Source organism: Callithrix jacchus, chromosome 21, assembly GCF_049354715.1.
Source record: "Callithrix jacchus isolate 240 chromosome 21, calJac240_pri, whole genome shotgun sequence".
Taxonomy (NCBI): Eukaryota; Metazoa; Chordata; class Mammalia; order Primates; family Cebidae; genus Callithrix; species Callithrix jacchus.
The window spans coordinates 32,313,586-32,336,755 of NC_133522.1; the positions used below are offsets into that span (position 1 = coordinate 32,313,586).

Below are 23,170 nucleotides of genomic sequence, written 5' to 3' on the forward strand. Positions count from 1 at the left end.
TATACAGTGAAAGGTGAAGTGGCTTTTTGCACAGGAATATAATTCTCCCACCATCTTTACTGTTTATTAGATCACAAAACTATAGCACTCATGAGTCATAAACTCTATGACACTTGAGAGTCCATCCTGAGGGACACGACTTTATGTGCAGTAAAGTGTGAATTACTGCCTTTTCTAAAGGGATTCTAGCTGCCACTTCTCTGAAATACAACCCAGTTGAGAATTTCCTCAGGACTCCTTGGTTTTCTATAAACCCAGTAGCAGACATATTCACATCATGGTTCCCTCTTTACAATGTAAAACTAACAAATTGTTTGTAGGGTCCACATTGATCACAAGAACAGGATCTCTTTTTCATGCTGGGTTGTGTACCATCTTCAGATTCCTATGTGACAGGGCAGTAATGGGCCCTGATTAGGCTGACTATTTCCAAGCAGGTAGGATCGAAAATTGACAAATTAAAATCCATGAAGATGGGGCTTTTCCCTAAAGATCAGCCAAACACAGAATTTACTTCCAATTCCCACCGTGAAATCTAGGACGTATATGTTATTTTCTGTGCTTCAGCTTCTCTCTCCATAACACTGACAATGACAATGGTTAATATGCAGATGGCTGTGGAGACTGGAAAATTCGAACTCATGCATAGGTTTCGTACTGCCCTAACTATTAAAATGGACTCAGTAAATTCAACCTCATTCAGTTACTTTTATTCAGAGATAAGGGATTATTAAATTTGTCAAATAACAATTTTGCTGTCCTAAGATCAGGATGTTTATTTAAAGGGGGAGAACATTAGCAATCAAGGTAACACAATTTCTTCTGAAGCAGACCAAGACCCTTTAGATAAAGCAATTGCCACATGCACAACCAACTCCCAACTCAGAAAGCAAACAACGAAACAAAACAAAAACCAACATGTTAAAATTTAAAATTCCTATGAAAACCCCCAATATCATACCTAGGTTTTTATTAAACAGCCCCAGTATATATCCAGAGAGGGGGAAAAAAGCATTTTTATGAACTAAATATATATAGTTCATTTATATTTATAAAGATGTTAATATAGTTCATTTATATTTAAAGATATAAACATAAATACAGTTCATCATTCTAGTCAAGAATACAAATTAAAATAATCAGAAACACAAATGTCCTCGTGGCTAGATAAGTTTCTGATTTTTATCATAATTACAGTAGTCCTCCCTATCTGTGGTTTTGCTCTCCATGGTTTCAGTCCAAAAATATTAAATGGAAAGTTCTAGAAATAAACAAGAAGTTTTATTTTTCTTCTATATTTAATTTTAGAAAGAGATGGGGTCATCCTGTTGCCCAGACTGGTCTCAAACTCTTGGCCTCAAGAGAGCCTCCTGTCTTGGCCTCCCAAAGTGCTAGGATTACAAGCATGAGCCACCACTCCCTGGCCAACAATAAGTTTTAAATTGCACACCATTCTGAGTAGTGTGATGAAATCTCAAACCCATACCCAAACCCTAATTTGTCCAGAAAGTGAATCATCCCTTTTCTAGCATCTCCATGCTGTACATGCTACCTGCCCACTGGTCACCTGATCATAGCACTTGTGTTCAAGTAACTCTTATTAGACTTAATAATGGCCCCAAAGCACAAGAGTAGTGATGGTGGCATAATGTCGTAATTGTCCTATTTTATCATTAGTTGTTAATTGTTCACTATGCCTAATTTGTAAATTTAAGTTTATCACAGGTATGTACATATAGGAAAAAATCATAATATATATTGGGTTTGGTACTATCCAAGGTTTCAGGCATTCACTGGGGTTCTTGGAACACATCCTCTGCAGATAAGGGAGGACTATTATAATTATAATCATCAGTTCAATGTTTTAATGTTTTATTTGCAACATCTCAAATCTTACATAGGAAATAAAGATAAAAGTTCTTCAGCTGTTTAATTTGCATGTGTTTTCCAAAACATAAATGTACTGCTAATATGAAAAGCAGTGCAAATAATCTGCAAATACAGCAAACACAGCAAATCCCAAGTCTCATACTCCTTTTCTAAACTGTTTCTTACGTGAAACCCACCTCCGATCATTTTCCTGACTTTCTTTTTTAAAAAAGGACTCGAGATATTTATACTTAAAGCAGAAGCAAACCCAGGACTCTGCCAGCTAGTAGAAAAATACGCTGTCCTCAATTCCTACAAATTTTCCAAAATTACAGCCACACAGAGCATTTGCAGTATAAATACATACATAAATACTGTGTTCCAAACACATGTACCTAAGATCCCTTAGACTACACTTCAAATGCCCAAGCCCATTGGGGTCTCCCCATCTAGACAAACCTCTTCCTCTCATGATGAAATAATGCTAACCCCTCTTAGGCAATGTTTTCTGGTATTTATCAGTGCGCCTCATGTGGCTGTTAAGTACCTATCTGCACTGCCTGCCTGGTGAAAAGGAACTTTCCTGAAGGGCAGAAAGCACAATGTGGCATGCTATAGCCTCCCCGTGGAGCCTCACATCCATTACCTTTGGCTTTCAGACTATCAGGAGGTTGCTGACCGCCAACTCCTTTTATGTGGTGCTCCCACCCTCAGCCCTCTGAAGGAGGACTCATTAGTGACTGTATTTCAACTCTTCAGTGCCATCCCTATAGCTCATTAGAGCCCATGAAAACCAAACTGTACGTCGCATTCTCTACCTCAAGGGCTTTCACGAACATACACAGGCTGTCGCTAGATAAGGAAGAAACTTGACTAGCGGTGAGGATAAGTCTGAGCCAGAGGTGGCATGTTTACACCCATGGGTGCATGGCGGCTTGCGCCTATAGTCCCAGCTACTCGGGAGGCTGAGGTGAGAGGACAGCTTAAGCAAGAAGGTCGGGGCTACAGTGGACCATGATCATGTCACTGCACTCCAGCCTGGGCAACACAGTGAGACCCTGACTCAGAAAAAAACAAAACAAAACAAAGAAAACCCCCCAAAAACCCATGGGTGGACTCAAACTAGGCGTCTGGAAGAAGCAATGAGTCCAGGGAAGGAAAATAGGGAACTATCCGGGGAGACAAGGGAAGATGAGAAACAGACAAGAGTGGAGCTGGCAGAGACAGGACCTGACAGGTATCCAGGTGCCCTTTAACTCTTGTGAGTCTTAGGATGTGCATTTGGATTCCAGGAGATCCCCTGTCCCCTTCAATAAGCCCTATCTCTAAACATAAGCTAGTTTACTAATTTGTTCCAATTGAACAAATGCCAAGAAAAAGGCCCAGCTCACAGGCTGGTTCACTAATTCCTATTGCATGATCCCCTCAATCTCTGTGCGCAGACCATTCTATCCCACCCCTTCAGTCTCCACTTTCCTTGATCACGTTATGTGATCCCTGACCACTTTCCACCTCCTATTCTGCTGATGGGCTGTCTGTCCTATTAGAATATACAATTCTTGAAGGCAGAAACGATACGATTCATCTGGTGTTCCCTCAACAGTGGCCAACCCTGGGATAGCACAGTAAGTGTCTGATAAATATTTAATGATTATTTCTGGTTAAGGTCAGAATCCATTCAATCAGGGACATCCAGTGTTTATTAAGTTCCCATTGGGTATTATAAATCTAAATAAGATATTCTAAATATCTTATTTAAGAAGTTTAATAATATCTTATTTAAGACGTTGTTGGATTATGAGAAAATAAGTATCTCAATGCCTTTCAATATTGTTCTTCCAAGTAGATATGACAGCTTATACAAATCACAGCATCTGCTATAAGAAGCAGTAGATTAATATAAACAAGCACTCAACTAAGAAAGACATTTAGGAAGAGTGAAAAGTTAAGCTCTCACTTAGGCTATCGGGGCCCATTCATTCAGTTAGTATAGGAATCTGAAAAGCAGCCTACCTACCTGGTCATAGAGCCATTTTTATCGTTGAAAGTGAATGTATCGGTACATGAAGTGTTAAGAGTGCATAAGAGATTCCAAATACTAACGACAGTAAAGAGGTGGAATAAAAACAATTTTAGATCCATATTAAAAGCTTATTATTGGTAGTCTAAGTAGTTTTGTCTACTGAAAAATACCTTGAAATCTGGTCACCATCAGAATGTTTTTGTTCCAAATTTTAAAAATCTGAAGCCTTTTTCACTCTCTCTCCAAGTTGGAAATATATTGATCTCAGACAAGATGACATTTAAGTTGCTAAATACATAAAGCAAGAAAAGACACTGATGATATTTAAGAAAGCCAAGAACAGAAATATTTTTTAAAAAACATTTTAAAGACGTATGTTGTCAGAGTCCTACAGAAACGTGTCTCTATTCCCAACAGGAAGGACAAATGGAGAACCTAAAAGTCCCTTTTGTAAACAGGGCACCTAGGACAGGTGGTAAATGCCAAAAGTCCTAAAATGACCAAAGGCATTTCAAACACACAAAATCAAATGTGGCTAGCAAAAGGCTGACAACAAGGTTAATGAACAGAGTAAATGAAATTGGAAATTGCTACTAATTCTGAAAACAGTTTGCCTACTTTTCTATTTAGTCACTCGGTTTTTAAATTCATCTTTAAATTCTCAGAGATACTTCTTTTTGAAAACACTATAAAGACTATGTGGTACTAATAGTTTTAAACTTATAAGCAGAAGGTCAATGAGTAACATGTGATGCGTTAGCACATCTTTTTTTTTTTTTTTTTTTTTTTGAGACGGAGTTTCGCTCTTGTTACCCAGGCTGGAGTGCAATGGTGCGATCTCGGCTCACCGCAACCTTCGCCTCCTGGGTTCGGGCAATTCTCCTGCCTCAGCCTCCCGAGTAGCTGGGATTACAGGCACATGTCACCACGCCCAGCTAAGTTTTTGTATTTTTTTTTAGTAGAGACGGGGTTTCACCATGTTGACCAGGATGATCTCGATCTCTTGACCTCGTGATCCACCCGCCTCGGCCTCCCAAAGTGCTGAGATTACAGGCTTGAGCCACTGCGCCCGGCCCCCTGCATTAGCACATCTTAATTTACAGGTCACTGACAGAGGTGACCAATAAACTTGCATGTGTTTTGCCAAAATTGCTGGAGACACTGAATAGTCAAGAGAAAAACCTTGCATTCCAGACTTAGGAACAAGAATGACTAAATTTGATCATTACTGCAATTAAGTGACAGGTAGATGGGAAGGTTCACTTTACTATTCTTTCCACTTGTACATATGCTTAGAATTTTGCATTTAAAGCACTGAAAATTTAAATAAATAAATAAATTTAGTTCAGAGGAAACAGCCAGTTTTCTAAATTTATAACTGCATGTGAAAAATGAAAAAAGCCCCAGGATCCAAATTATATCTGCATGACTGCAGCTAGCATATATGAATATATACACGAAACACAGAATCCAATGCTCTCTAACAAAATGTTTCAGAGCTAGCCTATCTTGTAGATTTTCATCTTCTCAAAGCTTTTCCATACCAATTCCTTCTTCAAAGAACATATCCAAGAAGAGAGTAAGAAAAATGTCCTAACTGAGGGATTCCTAAGTATCAGACATCATTGCAAATGTTTTATGTGTAGCAGAGCATAATCCTCTGAGTTAGTAACTGCTCCATTTTATATAAGATGAAACTGGACCAAGTAAAATAGATGCCATTTCTAAGCATTCCGAGGGTATATTAATTATAAATTTTAAACTACTCAGACCGGCATATAAACCAAGACAAAGCATGTCCTAGACAATATATACTTCTGTTTCTGGATTTCAATGACATTCTTTTGATTTTTCTGGAATACGAAGAAAAATCACATCTTAAACTGTTCTCAACATAAATGCTTTGAATAATGAGGAATACTGAAAACAGAATCTCTAATTTAATTGAGAAAGAGAACTGGAAAACAAAAACGTTCTCTGCTTGCAACTTAATGAGAAGCTGAGAGGCAGTGTGCAGCTGATGAAACACTACTGCAATAATGGGACGCATCAGCGTGCTATGTTTCCAAATGATGGCCTTATGTAAAAGCAAAGGCGGTAAAATGCTGCAGGGCGTTTGCATATTTCCCAATAATCTGGCCCAACTCTGCTTCTGACATTCTACATAAATATATTGTCATAGCCACACTTTCATATTCAGAGTTGAAAAATACTGTCAAAGAACCTTGTTTGATGGCTAAGCTATTCTAATTTCAAAAAGCTGAATGAAAACAAATGGGGTGGGGGGGAAGAGATGAGAGAGAAATCAAAATAAATAGGCCAGGACACAAATGTGAAAACACGAGCAGATGTGCACACATAGCCTAGATTCTCATATTCTCTCTTTTAATCTAGGGCTGATTTTCTTGGTTTAAAATATCCAAACAGGCTTCCACTTTTTTAGCCCTAGAATAAATCCTATAGTCAGTAAAGCCACCCTTACATTTATACAGACCACTAATGCATAAAATTTATCCATACTCACATATAGGTAGCCTGATCCCTCTATTCAAAAACTGTCTCACTTAATAAGAATCTTGGGATCTTTCCAATTCCAAAACCATACCATATATGTGCCTATGATTCGTCAGTCAATTTTCGGCCTACAAGGTTGGAACGTGCCCATAGCAACGTAATAATGGTCAAGAATGTACCAGGACTTCTCCCATTGGATGATGTATACAATACACCTTCCAACGTGGTAAGATTAAAATCCACCTGTTGTTCGCTTTTTATTTATTTTAATGTCATACATACTATAGAATGAAAAAAGAGGCCTGGCACGGTGGCTCACGCCTATAATCCCAGCACCTTGGGACGCTGAGGTGGGCGGATCACAAGGTCAAGAGATCAAAACCATCCTGGCCAACAGGTGAAAACCCATCTCTACTATAAAAACAAAAAAAATAACAACAACAACAAAAAAAAAAAACACAAAAATTAACTGGGCGTTGTGGCGCACACCTGTAGTCTCAGCTACTTGGGAGGCTGAGGCAGGAGAACTGCTTGAAACCAGGAGGCAGAGGTTGCAGTGAGCCAATATTGTGCCACTGCACTCCAGCCTGGCGCCGGGCAACAGAGCGAGACTCTGTCTCAAAAAAAAGAAAAGAATGAAAAAAGAAAGGTTGAGAAATAATTCTTGTCTGAGAATCCCATGTTCAGTTAGGTATTTTAGAGTAGAAAGTTGGGCAAAGGAAATGGTTCTGCTCAACTCATCTAACAGCAGTTTTTGCTCTGTCCAGGCACTGCTGTCCTTTGTTTCCTGATTCTATTACTACAGACAAACAAGTGTTCATTTAAAGACGGAGGTTAAAGGGGCAGATATTAGATATTGTTAAAGGGTGGAAAAGAAAACAGGAAAAAGAGAGTACACCTGTAATTAAATAAAAAGAGATTATAAACAAAGCCACGTTCACCTAACTTTCCCAATTGGAAATCTCCACCTGTATTTGAGGCTTACCTTGCTCAAAGTTCCCTCCAGAGACCTGCCCCACAGTATAAGTTACCAGAGACATCAACGCCTTTGGGAAGCCGCTAGCTCCGGGAAGTGCACTGCATGTTATTAATAGGAATACAGAGGCTGGAGGAGCCTGTTTCCATTTCTCTCTTTAAAAGAGGAAGAATAGTATGCGGACTCATCCAATTTCTTGTTTAACTGACAATACGTAACACTTGCCTGCGTTCTTCTACCATAAAGTGAGGACATGGCTTAAGACTGTGAGGACATGGTTTAAAGACTGAAGACGCAGCCTTCCTGGATTGCTCGGGTATCAAAGAGCAATGATGCCCTTAATACAGCACCTCAGGGTATCAGGAGTGACAGGATGGACAGGATAATCTCTCACAACGTTTTTTACACTATTATTTGTAATTTGAATTCCTTCTCTCCCTAGTCTAACCTACTCTTGGAAACAATCTAATTTTTCTAAAAGTGTCTTGACGAGAAAACATTCATGCTAAAAATCTCCCATAGCTCCTACTTATCTCCAGAATAAGACCCTATAATTTGTAACTACCTTGGCAGTTTTCTAAATTTTCTTCACAATTTTATTGTTTAATACATTTATAAGGTCGTTATAGGCCAAGAATGGTATTCAGCAACTCAGCAACACCTGACACAAAATCCTTACAGTGCCCAGTAAATACTGACTACATTTGCCTGTATTAAATTTGGGAAGAAACAGATTCTTGAGATGCAGAATTGAAGAGCACTCCCTTTATTCTTCTCAATTCCCAAAGCCTTTGGTTTAAATAAAACTATGATTTTTGAAAACTTCATTTCATCCCAAAGAAACAGGACAATAAAATCTAACAATTCTAATTTTTAGCCCTAGATTTTAGCATATGTTTCAAGGGGAATATTATTTTTGTTTTGTTCTATTTATATTTATAAATTCCTCAGGCCAAAATTTCAGTATTGTAATAGTTCATTAAGGCAAGTGATCACTTTATGCTGGTAAATGACGAATAACTGCCAGGCACAGTGGCTCAAGCTGGTAATTCCAGCACTTTGGGAGGCCAAGGTAGGCAGATCACTTGAGGTCAGGAGTTCAAGACCAGCCTGGCCAACATGGTGAAACCCCATCTCTACTAAGAATAAAAAATTTAGCTGGGTGTGGTGGTGGGTGTCTGTAATCTCAGCTATTTGGGAGGCTGTGTCACAAGAATTGCTTGAGCCCAGTAGGCGAAGGTTGCAGTGTGCCGAGATCGTACCACTGCACTCCAGCCTGGTTGACAGAGTGGGATTCTGTCTCAAAAAAGAAAAAGATGAATAATTGACGTAGTCATATTTGAGTTGTTTCCATGATACTATGAGAGACGCTTTTTGCTTCTAGTATAGAAGAGAGGAAAGGCACTTTCTTCTATCAAAGACTGCCAGACGAAAATAACAACTGAGGGTCTGTTGTGGTCATCTATGATTCATACAAACTACCCTAAACACTAAACAAAAAGAACAATCTAAGGATCTGGTGTGCTTAATGTGTTCCGGAAGCATACTTTGTGATATTACAACCAAATATTTTAAGTCATGCCCTGGATTTATCACTTTACTATGGAGTTATCATGGCCTCTGCATTTGAAGTGGGTAAAAATCAACTGAAGACAAATCTGGACTATGGGCCAGCACTCTGCCAACTCTTGCCTAAAAAATACCTCTTAAGAATTCTATCAATAGAAGGTTGGGCAAGGTGGCTCATGCCTGTAATCCCACCACTTTGGGAGGCCAAGGTGGGTAAATCACTGGAGTTCAAGACCAGTCTTGCCAACATAGTGAAACCCCGTCTCTACCAAAATACAAAAATTAGCCAGGTGTAGTGGCATGCACCTGTCATCCCGGCTATTCTGGAGGCTGAGGCACGAGAATCACTTGAACTTGAACCCAGGAGGCAGAGGTTGCAATGGGCTGAGATCATGCCACTACACTGTAGCCTGGGCAACAGAATGAGATTCTATAAAAAAAAAAACAACCAAAATAATTCTATCAATAAAAAGAAATGGTCTCTGCAAAAGGAAAGCACAGGCTCCATTTTACGGGAGGCTTTCTCAGCATGACATGGATACAGAGCCCCTGCCCATACCGCTCCAGTCTCTGTGCCAGAAACAGACCATCCAGAAGCATCTGCCTAATGATGACTAGCGTGCTCTAGGTCAGAGCTAAGTGTTGTATAAAATCCACTGTAAGTCATGATCTGTAGAAATGTTAATTCTCACAATGCTTTGGGTCTCTAGGGCTTTTGCCTACAGAAGCCATAGTAAGTCTTTGTCTTAGCTCAAAATGCTAAGCTGCCTCACTGTGAATGGCTTAAACAACAGAAATGTCTTTTGTCACAGCTCTGGGTGTCTTAGCAGTGAAAAGCAAGTGTTGTCTTTCAAACCCTGAGGGTGGTAGGGAAAGGATTAGCCTATTCTATAGCATGTTCCTCTGGTTGACTTGTTACTAAAGAAGCTATTTTACAACTTACACCCTTAAAACTCTTACACTCTTATTACTTACAACTATACAAGCTATTTTGCACCCTTACAACTCTGTAAGGGTGGGGTGGATACTGCAGACATCTCATAGCAGTGCAAGTGTTCCTGTACCATGGAAATAATTCCATGGTATTCCAGATCATTCCAGATGATTCCTGTTCATAGCCATGCAAATCAAGTGTGCTGGGGAAGGCATTTTAAATCTCTCCAAGTCGAAAGGAACCAGTTTTAACATCTTGCCATTCATCTTATTAATGAATTGAACAAAATATTTGACGTGTTCAGTCTGCATGACAGACATGATTTTCCCTTGTCAAAAATTACACTTCAACTGCTTTCCGGTTGCATCATGCTTGCTCTCTTATTGCTTCCCTCATTAAAAAATTTACATAGCTTGATTCCCAGCATATAACACCTCCTACTTCCTATCCTCTCTCTCTGGCCACTGCTCATCTCCATGGATGGTGCAGTTTCTCTGTTTGCCTTCAATGTCGCGAAATCCCCAAGGTGCTTTCCTTGGGTTCTTCCCCACAGGTGGCACTGAGTAGGCAAAAATGAGTGCAAGCACTTAGCGTAGTAGCTGACCCTTTGCGAATGATCAATGATGGTCTAGTGCTATTAATGTCACTGTCACCATGTCAGTTTTTAGATTGCTAAAATTATGATTTTACAAGCTTTTCTCCCCCTTTAAATAATAGGCCTTGTGAGGTTTATCATTGCACCCTTAGTACCCAGAGACATATGTCTGAGGAGGAAGAGTGCATGGCAGGACTCTGGAAAAGGTATATCATCATCTTACATCAAAATGTATTTAATGAAAGATGTATTTAAAAGGGCCCAAAACAAGCCTTGTTCCCTGACTTGTACTTGCAGTGGAGTTCTAGTGGAAAGTTTGGAGGGACTCATTTCTACCTCCCTCTCCCACTTGCCAGATCATGGGATCTAAGACCTTTATGGCCCAGAGTCACTGGTGGCTTGGAATAGCCCAGAGAACACCCCTATTCAATGGAAACAGAATGCAAACTGCCTACGGAATCCCATTTTCCCTGCTGCCACATACAAAGTCAAAAGAAACAAGTGAAATCCATTTTAATTGCATAGTTACAACTCAGTAACATTTATGAGTATTTAACAATATATTTAAAATATAACCATTTCAATGTTGAATCTATATAAAAGTGAATGTGATCATTTTACAGGTTTTCTCACATTTTATCTTCGAGAATTGGTATTCATTTTATAGCACACATCAGTTTCCACTAGCCACATTTCAAGTGCCGAACAGCCACAAGGGGCCAGTAGCTACAGTAATGGACAGCACAGGGCTAGAGGCTGCAGCATGGCAGTCTCTGGGAGAATGAAGATATATGGCAGGGACATAGTGACAAAGCAAGAGGGTGACTTATTTAAATGCAAATCTACACTCACTCCTCTTTTTAGAAAAACTAAAGTCTGATGGCTTCCTGTTGCTACAAAATAAAGACCAAATCCATTAAAATGGCTCACAAGATATGATGTTTTGGCTCTTTCTTACTTATGGAGCCAATGTATAAGAATCTGGCTGGTGTACATCATCCTGCAAGACTTCCGTGGGTGGGTGGTAGGCAGAGGAGGATAGATAATACCAGAATTGCAACAGGACGGTGACAGCAAAGGGCTAACTCTCTTCACTCATGGTGGCCGCCAACAATCTGGTAAAGTCCAGGGCTTGGAAAAACCACTCTGTGGCTTAATCCTTTGATACAGTTTGGCTCTGTGTCCCTACCCAAATCTCATGTTGAACTGTAATCCCCAGTGTTGAAGGTGGGGCCTGGTGGGAAGTGACTGAATCACAGAAGTGGTTTCTAATAGGTAAGCACCTTCCCTCCAGTGCTGTCCCATGATAGTGTTCTCATGAGATCTGGTTGTTTCAAAGTGTGTAGTACCTCTCCCTTCATAATTTTTCTCTTTCTTGCTCCAGCCATGTGAAGATGTGACTACTTCCCCTTCACCTTCTGCCATGGTTGTAAGCTTCCTGTGGTCTCCCCAGCCATGCTTTCCGTACAGTCTTTGGAACCGTGAACCAATTAAACCTCTTTTCTTTATAAATTACCCAGTTGCAGGTAGTTTATTATAGCAACGTGAGAGCAGACTAATACACCTTGGGACAAACAACAGGCTAAAACAGAAAGTAAAGCTAACCAGACATTAGTAGGACCTCTAAGGGAAACGGGAAAAAGGGGTATTCCCAGGGTGAAGAAGACTAACTTCTACATGGCCACCATACAAATGTGAAAACATCTGGTTACTCATACGTGAAAGTGAGGGAGGAAAAACTTAGATGCAAACTATGACACATGTACCAAAACAGTCAGTTCACCAGAAAAGGGCAGTTTGGTCAATGTTATAAACTAAATTTTAATTCTAGCCTTTAAAAAAAGTGGATTTAATACTTAGAATACATAATCAGTATGCATATATCCAAAAAGTAAAATGGTATCAAAAACATGTAAGTAGGCACAGAGTAACTGATTGATAAAATTTATAACTTATCTACAAAATTGTACTACAAGAACTCTTTAATAGAATGTAATATTTCTAAAATGGATACTTCATAAAAGTCACACCCAGGCAAAAGCTGATTTATTACCAACCCATACTTAGTAAGTCAGCACACAGAATGGTCTTGTAAAAATACATATAATGAACTTTAGTATTAGTGATGTCCACAATTCATCATTTCACATCATGGTTCACACTCCTTTCAAGATAAAACTTACTTAATATTTAATGTATTGTGATGTTATAAATGCTTTTGCTTTTAATTAGAGATTGTCCTTTCTTAGAGTGCTATCAAAACAAATTAGACCTTTCAATAATTTTAGAATTTATAATTTAAAAAGATTTTAATAGTAATAGTAATGTTAATTAAACAGTAAACATTCCTTATTCAAGTAGGCTAAAGAAAAATTTCTAGTACAAACAGGATTACAACAAAAGAAAACGCTGCCAGGCTATCTGCTGTTTATAATGAGTGTCAAGAATTTTGCTTTGCCAACAAGCATAAGACTAATTACTTCCAATGTTCTTAAGATGCAGTCACATGTCCTAGAAGAGATAAACTATCTAAGAAGTGTGAGATAAAATGCCTGGAACTCCAGCTATTTTAAATTGAACAAGAAAGGAGCAGCCTGTATAGTAACAGCAAAAAGACTACAAAGAATTAAACAAAAATGAAGATCAACAAAAACTGGAGGGCATGATTTCTAGGATATAAAGTTAAGTTAAAAAGGAAGCAAAGTGCAGAACAGTGCACTTTTTACTTTTTTTTTGTACAAGAAGTAAAAATGTGTATTTTCTTTTGCCAAAAAAAAATGAATCGGGAACAATGAAAATGTTTATCAATATAGAATGGGTGAAAAGTGAGCTTTCTGAGTATCACATTTTAAAGAACAGGATAGTCAAAATGTAAAATTAATAAGGGAGGAAAAAAACTAAAATCTAATAGAACACAAACAGATATAAATGAAGTAAAATATATCAAGCTGGTAACAGAAAAAAAAATAATTCTAGCACTTTTAACCATAAGACCTTGACTGTAGAGCCATGGTGAGATATATACTAAAGATAAAAGGAAGTGTGGAGGGCTGGGCATGGTGGCTCATGCCTGTAATCTTGGCACTTTGGGAAGTCGAGGCAGAGGATCACTTGAGCCCAGGAGTTTCAGACAAGCCAGGCCAACAAAAGGAGACCCCATCTCTACCAAAAATTAAAAAAATCAATCAGGCCTGGTGGCATGCACCTATAGTCCAGCTACTTGGGAGGCTGAGATGGGAGGGTCACGGGAGCCCAGGAGGTGGAGGCTGCAGTAAGCCATAATCATGCCACTGCACGTCAACCTGGGCGACAGAGTGAGAAAAAAGAAGTATGTGCTGAGATATCCTAAACTTTACTGTTTACTGATGGTCAAAATATGACATCATAATTTTAGAAACATTTATAGGTACATTGTAGGGTAATACAAATACATATGTTAATGGTATGGTCAATCATTAGGAATCAAGATTTTTACTGTAAGGGTTAAAAAACTGATGCAAAATATAAGAAGTTAAATTTTTCAAAAAGGAATGCATGTGATCCAATGTGAACTACTGGCCACCAGCCCGGACTTACTTCTTGGCAGTACTGCAGGATGCCTTCCTTGGTATCAATGCAGGTTTTGGTTCCTGATGGATCTGACTCCCACTTCCCATTCTGCACATTCATGTGCATGTTCAGTCTGCCACAGAACATGGCAATCTGGGGTTCAGCCAGCAGGCCAGCATTGCCATCAGTGGGTACCTGAAAGAAGAAGGTTCAGTTAGTTATAGAATCCATCGCTCCAAAGCAGAGGCTGGGCAGAAGAACAGGGCCAAGTATCAAAGAGTTCCATTCTCGCTAATTCTCAATTAGGAATCAGCCCTGTCTTCAGCACTCCTTTAGATGAAGTATCACACATGCCACAGACATTTCTAGCTACCTATAAGATAGTGCTTTCTTTCATACTAAAATAGAGAAGGAAATTACCAATACTGAAAGGGATTTATTCATGAAAAAATTATACATTTTCCCGTATCAGATTTTGCGGTACCTGCCGAAAGGTTCTGACAACAAATAAGATGTTTTTCTAAAATAAACATAGTAACTGTGGAGGCTACCACGTTCTCATAATAAACTCCAACTGACTCACACAGAGCACAATGCCTGCCAGGCCCTGCTTGATGACCAAGCCTGAAAGTAATATTGTGTGCCACCTCTCAGGAATGAGAGCATGGCATTGTTAGTTAGCATGTGAATGCATTATGATTCTGAACAGAAAAATTCACTGTAGAATTCACCATCCCCAAATATAACTGAATATGCTGGCAATTCTACCTGGTTTTTCCCAGATTATTTTCTGGTTATCACTCTCTCAGCTCTTTAGAAGTCTGCTAAGGGTACTGGTGTCTCCTCTCCCAATCATCTGCAAGGAGCCAACAATGTCTCATTGCGGGCTCTGCATAGTACCGGCTGAATAGTGAGTAAGGGGTCCTAGCTATTACCACTGAGGCAATATACCACTTCACAAAAATAACTTGATGAAAAAGGGTGCCTTCTGTATTTTCAAACCCTTCTGTGTACAGGCATTACCTTTACAAAAATATTTTTAAAAGACAAAATGGAAGTCCTGAAATAGCTGTACTACGTCATTTAATAGGTTCTGGTATCTCAAAAAGAAAAAAAAAATTGGCAAGAGATGAAAAGTATATCCACAGGAGTAAAGATGTTACTTAAATCAAGGAATCAGAAGGGTTATTAATCATGATAGGCCCTCCCTTGTTAATGCCAGCTGCTGGGGAAATGTGAGACATCCATGTCAAGAAGAACTAACTTCCAACAGAAGCCATTCATTCACACACTCAATAACTGGGTGACTCCATGATAACTTATATCACTCCTAAAAACTATCCACAGGAGGAAAAACACCAACTAAAATTGCACTGAGGAATTTCAGTTGAAGAAATGAAATCGTTTTCAAGTAACTTTTCCAATATTTAACAAAATTCTGCCTTTACATTCTGCCAGATGGTTAAGTAAAAGCAGCTGATGCCAAAATATCTAGATCATCTGCAGAAATAGCTGGGACCCCTCAACTCCTCCATCTGAGCCCCTTGCCACTCCTGTGATTTCCATGAAACTGGGGGTCTCATTCTCTGATAGATGCAAAACAGCAGGCTAAGTAGAATGCTCTATAAATTTTAATTTCACAGCCTTCCTGAGGGATTAAGAGGAAATTATCTTTATCTTAGAAATCAAAATGCAAATGTTGCCAATCATACCGAAATAAGTAGTACACATAATAACATTGCAAAAATGTTAAAGAAAGTCAAATAATAATCAGATACCTGTGGATAAGGCCCTGCGTTACATGCTATGGAGGGCCCTGCCCGTAAGGAACGTACAATCCACTCATGGACCACCACTGTTCCCACAGTACTTTATTCTGTTCACCTTCCGAATTCATTCCTGTCCTGAAGATTTCCAGTCTTGGTGGCATGTTGCTACCTTATCCCTAACTGTAGGGAGACACTAATGAGCCTTTACAATAGCTGGTAAATATATTCTGTTGACTTCATCTCCTCCTCTCTACCTCAAACTCTCTCTGTACCTTTGTTTATCCACAATCTGTTCATTACAATGTCTAAGGAAAGTGGTGTACCATTGTTTTTATTTTATTTATTTATTTTTGAGACAGAGTCTTACTCTGTCACCCAAGGCTGGACACTGCAACCTCCACCTCCCTGGTTCAAGCAATTCCCCTGCCTTAGCCTCCCGAGTAGCTGGGATTACAGGCATATGCCACCACACCCAGCTAATTCTGTTGTATTTTTAGTAGAGACAGAGTTTCACCATGTTGGTCAGGCTGGTCTCGAACTCCTGACCTCATGATCTGCCCACCTAAGCCTCCCAATGGGCTGGGATTACAAGGCATGAGCCACCGCGCCTGTCCTTGTCCTTGATTCCATTTCCTCCTCAAAAGGAGCATTTAATCGACAATTTCTCTCCCCATGGCAGCCAGCTTCCAAGAAGGCCCCCAGGAGTCCCTGCCTCCTGCTGTTCATGGACCTTGGACAATCCCACAATACATCAGGGTTTGTCTGTGCAACAAGTGGAGTACAGCAGAAATGATGATGGTGTAACTTCCAAAGACGTACATACTAGACTTAAAAATGCTGCAACTCTTTTAAAACAAACCTTTGCTACCAGAAAGGTCAGGAAGGGCATAATGATATGTAACATCCAAAACGAGGACATAAAGGGCGTCACAGTTCTTCAGTGCCCTCAGGGATCACTCACTGTGAAGGAGTCAGCTGCCATGTGCTGAGGCATTTGATGCTAAAACCAGGAATGCTTCTGGCAAAACACAACAGGCCACCCTACCTGACAAACCAAGTAAATGCTTCTTCATTTTTTGCCTCTATTGATTTAACTTCCTTTTATTTCTTCTGTTCTTCACTTTGTCATCCTCCCTGCTCCTTGACTTTACAGATATTTTCATGCCATCTGTTGGTATATGTGTGTATGCTGATTACCAAAAGTGGTAGTTTTTTTAACCCCCCACCCCCTCTCCAGACGGAGTCTCGCTCTGTCGCCAAGGCTGGAGTACAGAGGCACGATCTTGGCTCGTTGCAACCTCCACTTCCCAGGTTCAAGCAATTCTCCTGCCTCAGCCTCCAGAGCAGTTGGGATTACAGGCATGTACCACCATGCCCAGCTAATTTTTTAATAGGTTTAGTAGAGATGGGGTTTCACTATATTGGCCTGACTGGTCTGGAACTCCTGGCCTTGTGATCCGCCCACCTCGGCCTCCCAAAGTGCTGGGATTACAGGCGTGAGCCATTGCACCTGATGCTACATATTTTTTTCAAATAAATTGATTATGATCCTCTAACTGTCTTATGTTCTCTTCATTTTTTAATGCCATCCGTTGGCATATGTGTGTATGATGACTACCAAAAGGTGGTAATTTTTAAAACTTTTTAAAAAATAAATTGACTGTGGCTCTTGCCTGTTATCCCAACACTTTGGGAGGCTGAGGTGTGTGGATCACAAGGTCAGGAGTTTGAGACCAGCCTGGCCAACATGGTGAAACCCTGTCTCTACTAAAAATACAAAAATTATCCAGGCATGGTGGTGTGTGCCTGTAATCCCAGCTACTCAGGAGCCTGAGGCAGAAGAATCTCTTGAACCTGGGAGACAGAGGTTGCAGTGAGCCAAGATCACGCTACTGTACTCCAGAGTCTGGGTGACAGAGCGAAACTCTATCTCAAAAAAAAAAATTGATTATGACCCTTTGTCTTATGTTCTCTTCATTTTAACAATCAAGAGTTTGGACTAGAAAATACATGCTTCATTTCCTTTCAGGTTTTCCACCAGATGAGATTTAATATTAACTTTAAAAATAAATATATAGAGAATTGTGACAAATAACATGCTCTATATTCTTCAAGTGGAGAGAGTTTAATAATTTAAACTTCAAATCCTCAATAATTAGGGAAAACTGTTGAATTAGAAACTGTAAAATTGGTTGTATGTATAGACCTTTTTACATTTGACATTACAAAAGACCCTTCACAAATAAACATCAACTCACAAAAGCCGTGTTTCTCAAGCAAAATTTTTTTCCAAACCAATACCAGGTGTGTACATGGAAATCAGAGCAATTAGCTAGGAGATACTAATTGAACCAGAAGCCTTCCTAGTCTTACTGCCAAGAATTTGTCCACCTGCAAAGAATTCCACAGCTTCACTATGTATTCCTGCCTCCCTTAATTAAAACAAGACAACCCACAGCATCCTCAACTGCATCAAATAACCGATTTAAGAAACAAAGCCCAGTTGCTAATCACAGTCAGAAGGAAATGTGGTCATACAAGAGATGAACATTGCCATCCAAGGGTTAACTTCCTTTCCCTGAATGAAGCCTCAAAGAAATGACTTAATAAATCATACACAAGGTCCTGTTGAGGATCTTTTAATATGGACACTCTTAAAATTGAAATCTTTGAGTCAGATATTCACTGCCAGTAAAAATGCATACTCTGTTACAAAGTCATCCTAAAGATAATTATTCCTAATTTTTTTTTAACATTTTTCTTTTCTAAAAGAAATATAAATAATTCAGTAGATGGGAAATACGACCACTGAAGTACTACACTTTAGTTCTATTTATGTCTTAACACTATTCTGAGTTAAGGTTACTTTGCAAACATCTAAGATAACATCTAAAAGAGGAGAACCCTGGTATAACTGGCCATTGGTGGTCTATGCATTTCTGAGACCGAATATGAAGGTAATTCTTGTAAACAGAATGACTTTCCACTGACATCATAAAACTGAAGATGCTTTCCCATGGGAAAACAGCATTCCTGACAATGAACAAAATAACCAGCTAAAAACAATGGCGCATTCACAAACTGCCTCAAAAACAAGAGGCTGTCTACGGAGTGCTGCGCACTACAGGGACATACATCTTAAACTTAAGAATGCAGCAACTCTTAACAGAAAAAGATATATTTTTGTTACCAGAAAAAAAAATTTTTGAGCCGCAATACTGAATGCTGAAGTGAAATGGACTTTCCAAAGCTATTTAGATAGAAAGTGGCTGTCAAAGAGCCTAAGGGGACCACATAAACAAATATATACATATATACCTCATCTGGACCAGACTGCAGAAGTGAACCTGGAAACTAGATGCCTGCAGTTGCTACAGTTTTTAATTAAATGCAAAGCCACCTTCTTGAACAAGTTCTCTTGCTGTCCTTTCAAACAAGGTGTTCCCTTTCTCCAAAAAGTTTCTGTTATCATCCAGGAGATCAAAATTCCTTCTAGAGCATGCTTGGCAGCATTCCTTCCCAACAGGGTCCCAACTAGGAGGGAAAAGTGAACAAGGAGCTCTCTGTTTTGCTGGCTGAGAGGTCCTGCTTGGCAAGGAGAGGGCACAGATCCATAGCTTAGTTGTATCCATGAATTTATGCCCTTTTCAGGTTTCTGGCTAATGAAAGCCATCTGTTTTCATTTTCTGCATTTGAACCAACTGCTCACTGGTCTAAATAGCTGGCCTCATATAATGAAGTATTTGGCACTTTTTAATCAGTTCAAACTTCTTCAAGTCAGATTCTTGCATACTCACAATTTTAGTTTATTTTTATTTTTTGAGACACAGTCTCACTCCTCACCCAGGCTGAAATGAAGTGGAAGGATCTCTGAAGTGCAGAGGCTCAATATAATCTCTCGCCTCCTGGGTTCAAGTTATTCTCCTACCTCGACCTCCAAGTAGCTGGGATTACAGGCACGTGCCACCATGCCCAGCTCATTTTTGTATTTTAATAGAGACGGGGTTTCACCATGTTGGCCAGGCTGGTCTCAAACTCCTAACCTCAAGTGATCCTCCTACCTCAGCCTCTGTGAGCCACTGTGCCCGGCTTTGCAGAGATACTATTTCTAACAAATCCGTGGTTTCCTGACATAAATACAGGATTCCCTTAACCTGAGCATAATTCAATTCTACCCCATAAGAGTGCTTTAAATTTTAATATTAAAACATCTCAGTTCTCCACTGTCAAATGTAAAGAACTGTTTTCTAGAATCATAATCTAGAAAATTTGAGAGTGAACCCCTTTCAAGGGAATAATTCATCTGTAGAGTTTTCTTTTAAATGCCAAAAATGTATTTCCAGCAGAAGCGGAACATCTGCAGTTGCTCATTTCATCACTAACAGAGAGAGAAGTGAAACTACAACTAGGATCCCAGAAGTGGCCCCTAGGAAGGAGGAAAAGGCGGTGGGGTAAGGACAAATCCAAGGCCATTGGGTTATAGAGACAGAGAAGGGAATTCAACCTATTCCGTCAAGGGTTCTGTTAATGTGACCAGGCTGTCTATCAAATTAAAATGGAAAATTGCAATTTTCCAAGGCTTTGCCCCTGTGTGTGTGTGCATGTATTTGCAGTCAGCAAAAACAGAGAAGCTAGTAAAAGAGAAAAATAAGATGTGATGACCGAAACTGCACGTGGTTTCTACTTACCCTTGTCGAGAGTCGCCACATCTATTCACAGCTACTGTTTGCTGCACAGTTATTTCACAGCTTGAGTTTCAGCCTAAAAATGATTTGCCAGGAAAGTGAATGGGAGAAAAACAATTCCTCTCAGAGAAGCAATCTACATATTTCCCTCCTGGAAAGTTGATATTCTTTTTGGGGTCACTGTTGATTCGGCTTCAAATGACAAGCTAGCCTCCCTTGATGTTTTTCATGGCCTCTGTTGATATTAAGTTGGGGCGAAAATCACAATGACTTTTGCACCAACTTGATACACCAAGCTTTCTTTCTACTCAAAGGATAGATGTTCTCAGGTTGACCCAAAAGTCCTCCCCTCTCATAACAAGGCCAGTAAGTCATGCTCGTTGCTGGTGCCCAGTAGGAAATCAAGAGGTCCATCAATAGCAGCCTTTGTTATTCACCACTCATGAAATTAATAACCAACATTTGAAGCATGCATTTAGGCAGGCCCCAGAAAGAGTGGCATCTACTGCTATGACTGATGCAAATGGATACAAAACTGGAATTACAAAAAAATAGCATCTTATGCATAGCAACCAAACTCAGCCTCAAAAATGGTTTACAGGGAGCTGCAGTGGCTCAGGCCAGTTGTCCTGGCGCTTGAGGAGGCGAGGCTACGTGTTCGAGGCCAACCTGGGCAACGTAAGAACCAATCATTCATTTAGAAGAAAAGCAGTTTATAATTCAGTTAATGTCCATTTAGTCCTAAAAAGGGGAATGTTTTAACTTCACACACACAAACAAGTATGAAACCGTACACATACTATACCATGTATACTTGTGAGTAATGTTGTACTCTTCCATTGGTAAGACTAATTCTTTTCAAGGTCACTTTGATGTAAAAACAGTTTGTCTCTTTAATTCTGTCTTTACAGTTTTGTGTGTGTTTTGCTTTGTTTTGTTTTGTTTTGCTTTTTGAGACAGAGTCTCGCTCAGTCACCCAGGCTGCAGTGCAGTGGTGTGATCTTGGCTCACTGCAACCTCCGTCTCCCAGGTTCAAGTGATTCTCGTGCCTTAGCCTCCTGAGTAGCTGGGACTAGAGGCCTGCACCACCACACCCAGCTAATCTTTGCATTTTTTAGTAGACATGGGTTTTTCGCCATGTTGCCATTCCTGACCTCAAGTGATCTGCCCACCTCTTCCTCCCTATGTGCTGGGATTACAGGCAGGAGCCACCATGCCTGGCCTGTCTTTGAAGTTTTACTGACATGTTTAATATAGTCATCAAAGGAAAAAATATATATGTAGAGAGAGTATATGAGGTCTTTATCTTATTCTGACTGTCTCAATACTGCCTTGACCTTGTGAACATGGAGACAGAAAAAGGAATAGAGGCAAAAATCAAAGCATCTACTAAGTAAGACCTTTGCTCATTATCTCATTTGACTCAGAAAAACCAAGATAAGTCACTTCTATATCTAGTTAGATAATCAGAGGGCTCAAAACCCATCTAGGAGTCGAATCAAACGTGTTATTCCAAAGCACATCCTTGCTTTTTGTCGTAACAAGCCAGCTGGAATTCCTGGTACTAGATCCCAAGTTTTTTCATTTTTCAATCTTGAATATTATTTTCAAGTACTTTCCCCCCACGGCAGTACTATTTTGCATGTCTTTGTTACTGGATTTTTAAAAAAAATTACATTAGAGCAAGTAAAACTGGAATAAAACCCACAGCTTAAATGTCTAATATGCATTTCTCAAATTTCAGTCACTGGATGTTAATATCTACTAACCTTTGGTAGTTTCCTCTTTAAGAAATCTCTCCAGAAATGCAAACACAAATGTCTCCAAAGTTAGTTCTTTCCTTAAATCAAAGGCAGCCAACTGAATCTGCAAACTAGGAGTCCAAATCTCCGAACATTCCAACTATTAATGTTAATCAACCCTTACCTTATATAATGTATATTTTCTAGTTTTTCAACAACTGACATATACCTACCTATGTACACATACACCTGTATATACACCTGCTGTTCAGCTACCTGTATGGTGTGCTAGAACAGACACACACACACACACACATACAATTTAAGAGTTCAATTTGCACAAATCTCAAATGCTGGTGCTTTGCTAAAATCTCATTCTAGAATTACTGCCTTTAAGTCCATGTTGCTCACAAGGTGGAGGACTTGATAACTGGGCTCCTGATAGTGGTTTGAATGGCATTCACTGAAAGAAATTTGATATTAACACATAATGATTTTCCAGTATGACTTCTGGTTCTGACACCTAGGATAGATTAGCACCCAGCACAGAATAGAACAAAGAAAAATCAAAATCGATTATTCTTCTTCATTTTTGGTACAAGACATACTCTACATATATTCAATTTCTAAATTTCTACTGTTTTCTATCAAATGTGGCCAAGCTAAGCCAAAATCAGCTGACCCTTGAACTTGTGGACTATAATAAATGGTAATTGTTTTAAGCCACTAAATTTTGGGGTGGGTTTGCAAATTTGCAGCATTTTTGTGGCAAGAGAAATTAACATAGGCATGTATTTGATAGGAATAACTAAAATACTAAGTGATAGAATCAAAGCAAAGCATTATTTCAGAAGGTAAAAACTTTCTCAAATTGCTTTTTTTAAAGATACATGCAACATCCTATTTATTGCTTCAAATAATTCTTCGAAGTATTAGAGGACAGGA

At 39.4% G+C, this 23,170-nt stretch overlaps 1 protein-coding gene across 18 annotated transcripts in view; it reads right to left on the reverse strand.

Annotated features, from left to right (window-relative positions):
* APP (amyloid beta precursor protein) overlaps positions 1-23,170 on the reverse strand; it is a 280,730-nt gene that overhangs the window by 202,362 nt on the left and 55,198 nt on the right. For all 18 annotated transcript variants that reach the window (XM_078358835.1, XM_078358826.1, XM_078358833.1 and 15 more), the window contains exon 2: positions 14,057-14,224. In XM_078358835.1, the coding sequence (XP_078214961.1) occupies positions 14,057-14,176 (120 nt within the window). In that variant the 5' untranslated portion in view covers positions 14,177-14,224. The remainder of the gene's footprint in view (positions 1-14,056; positions 14,225-23,170) is intronic.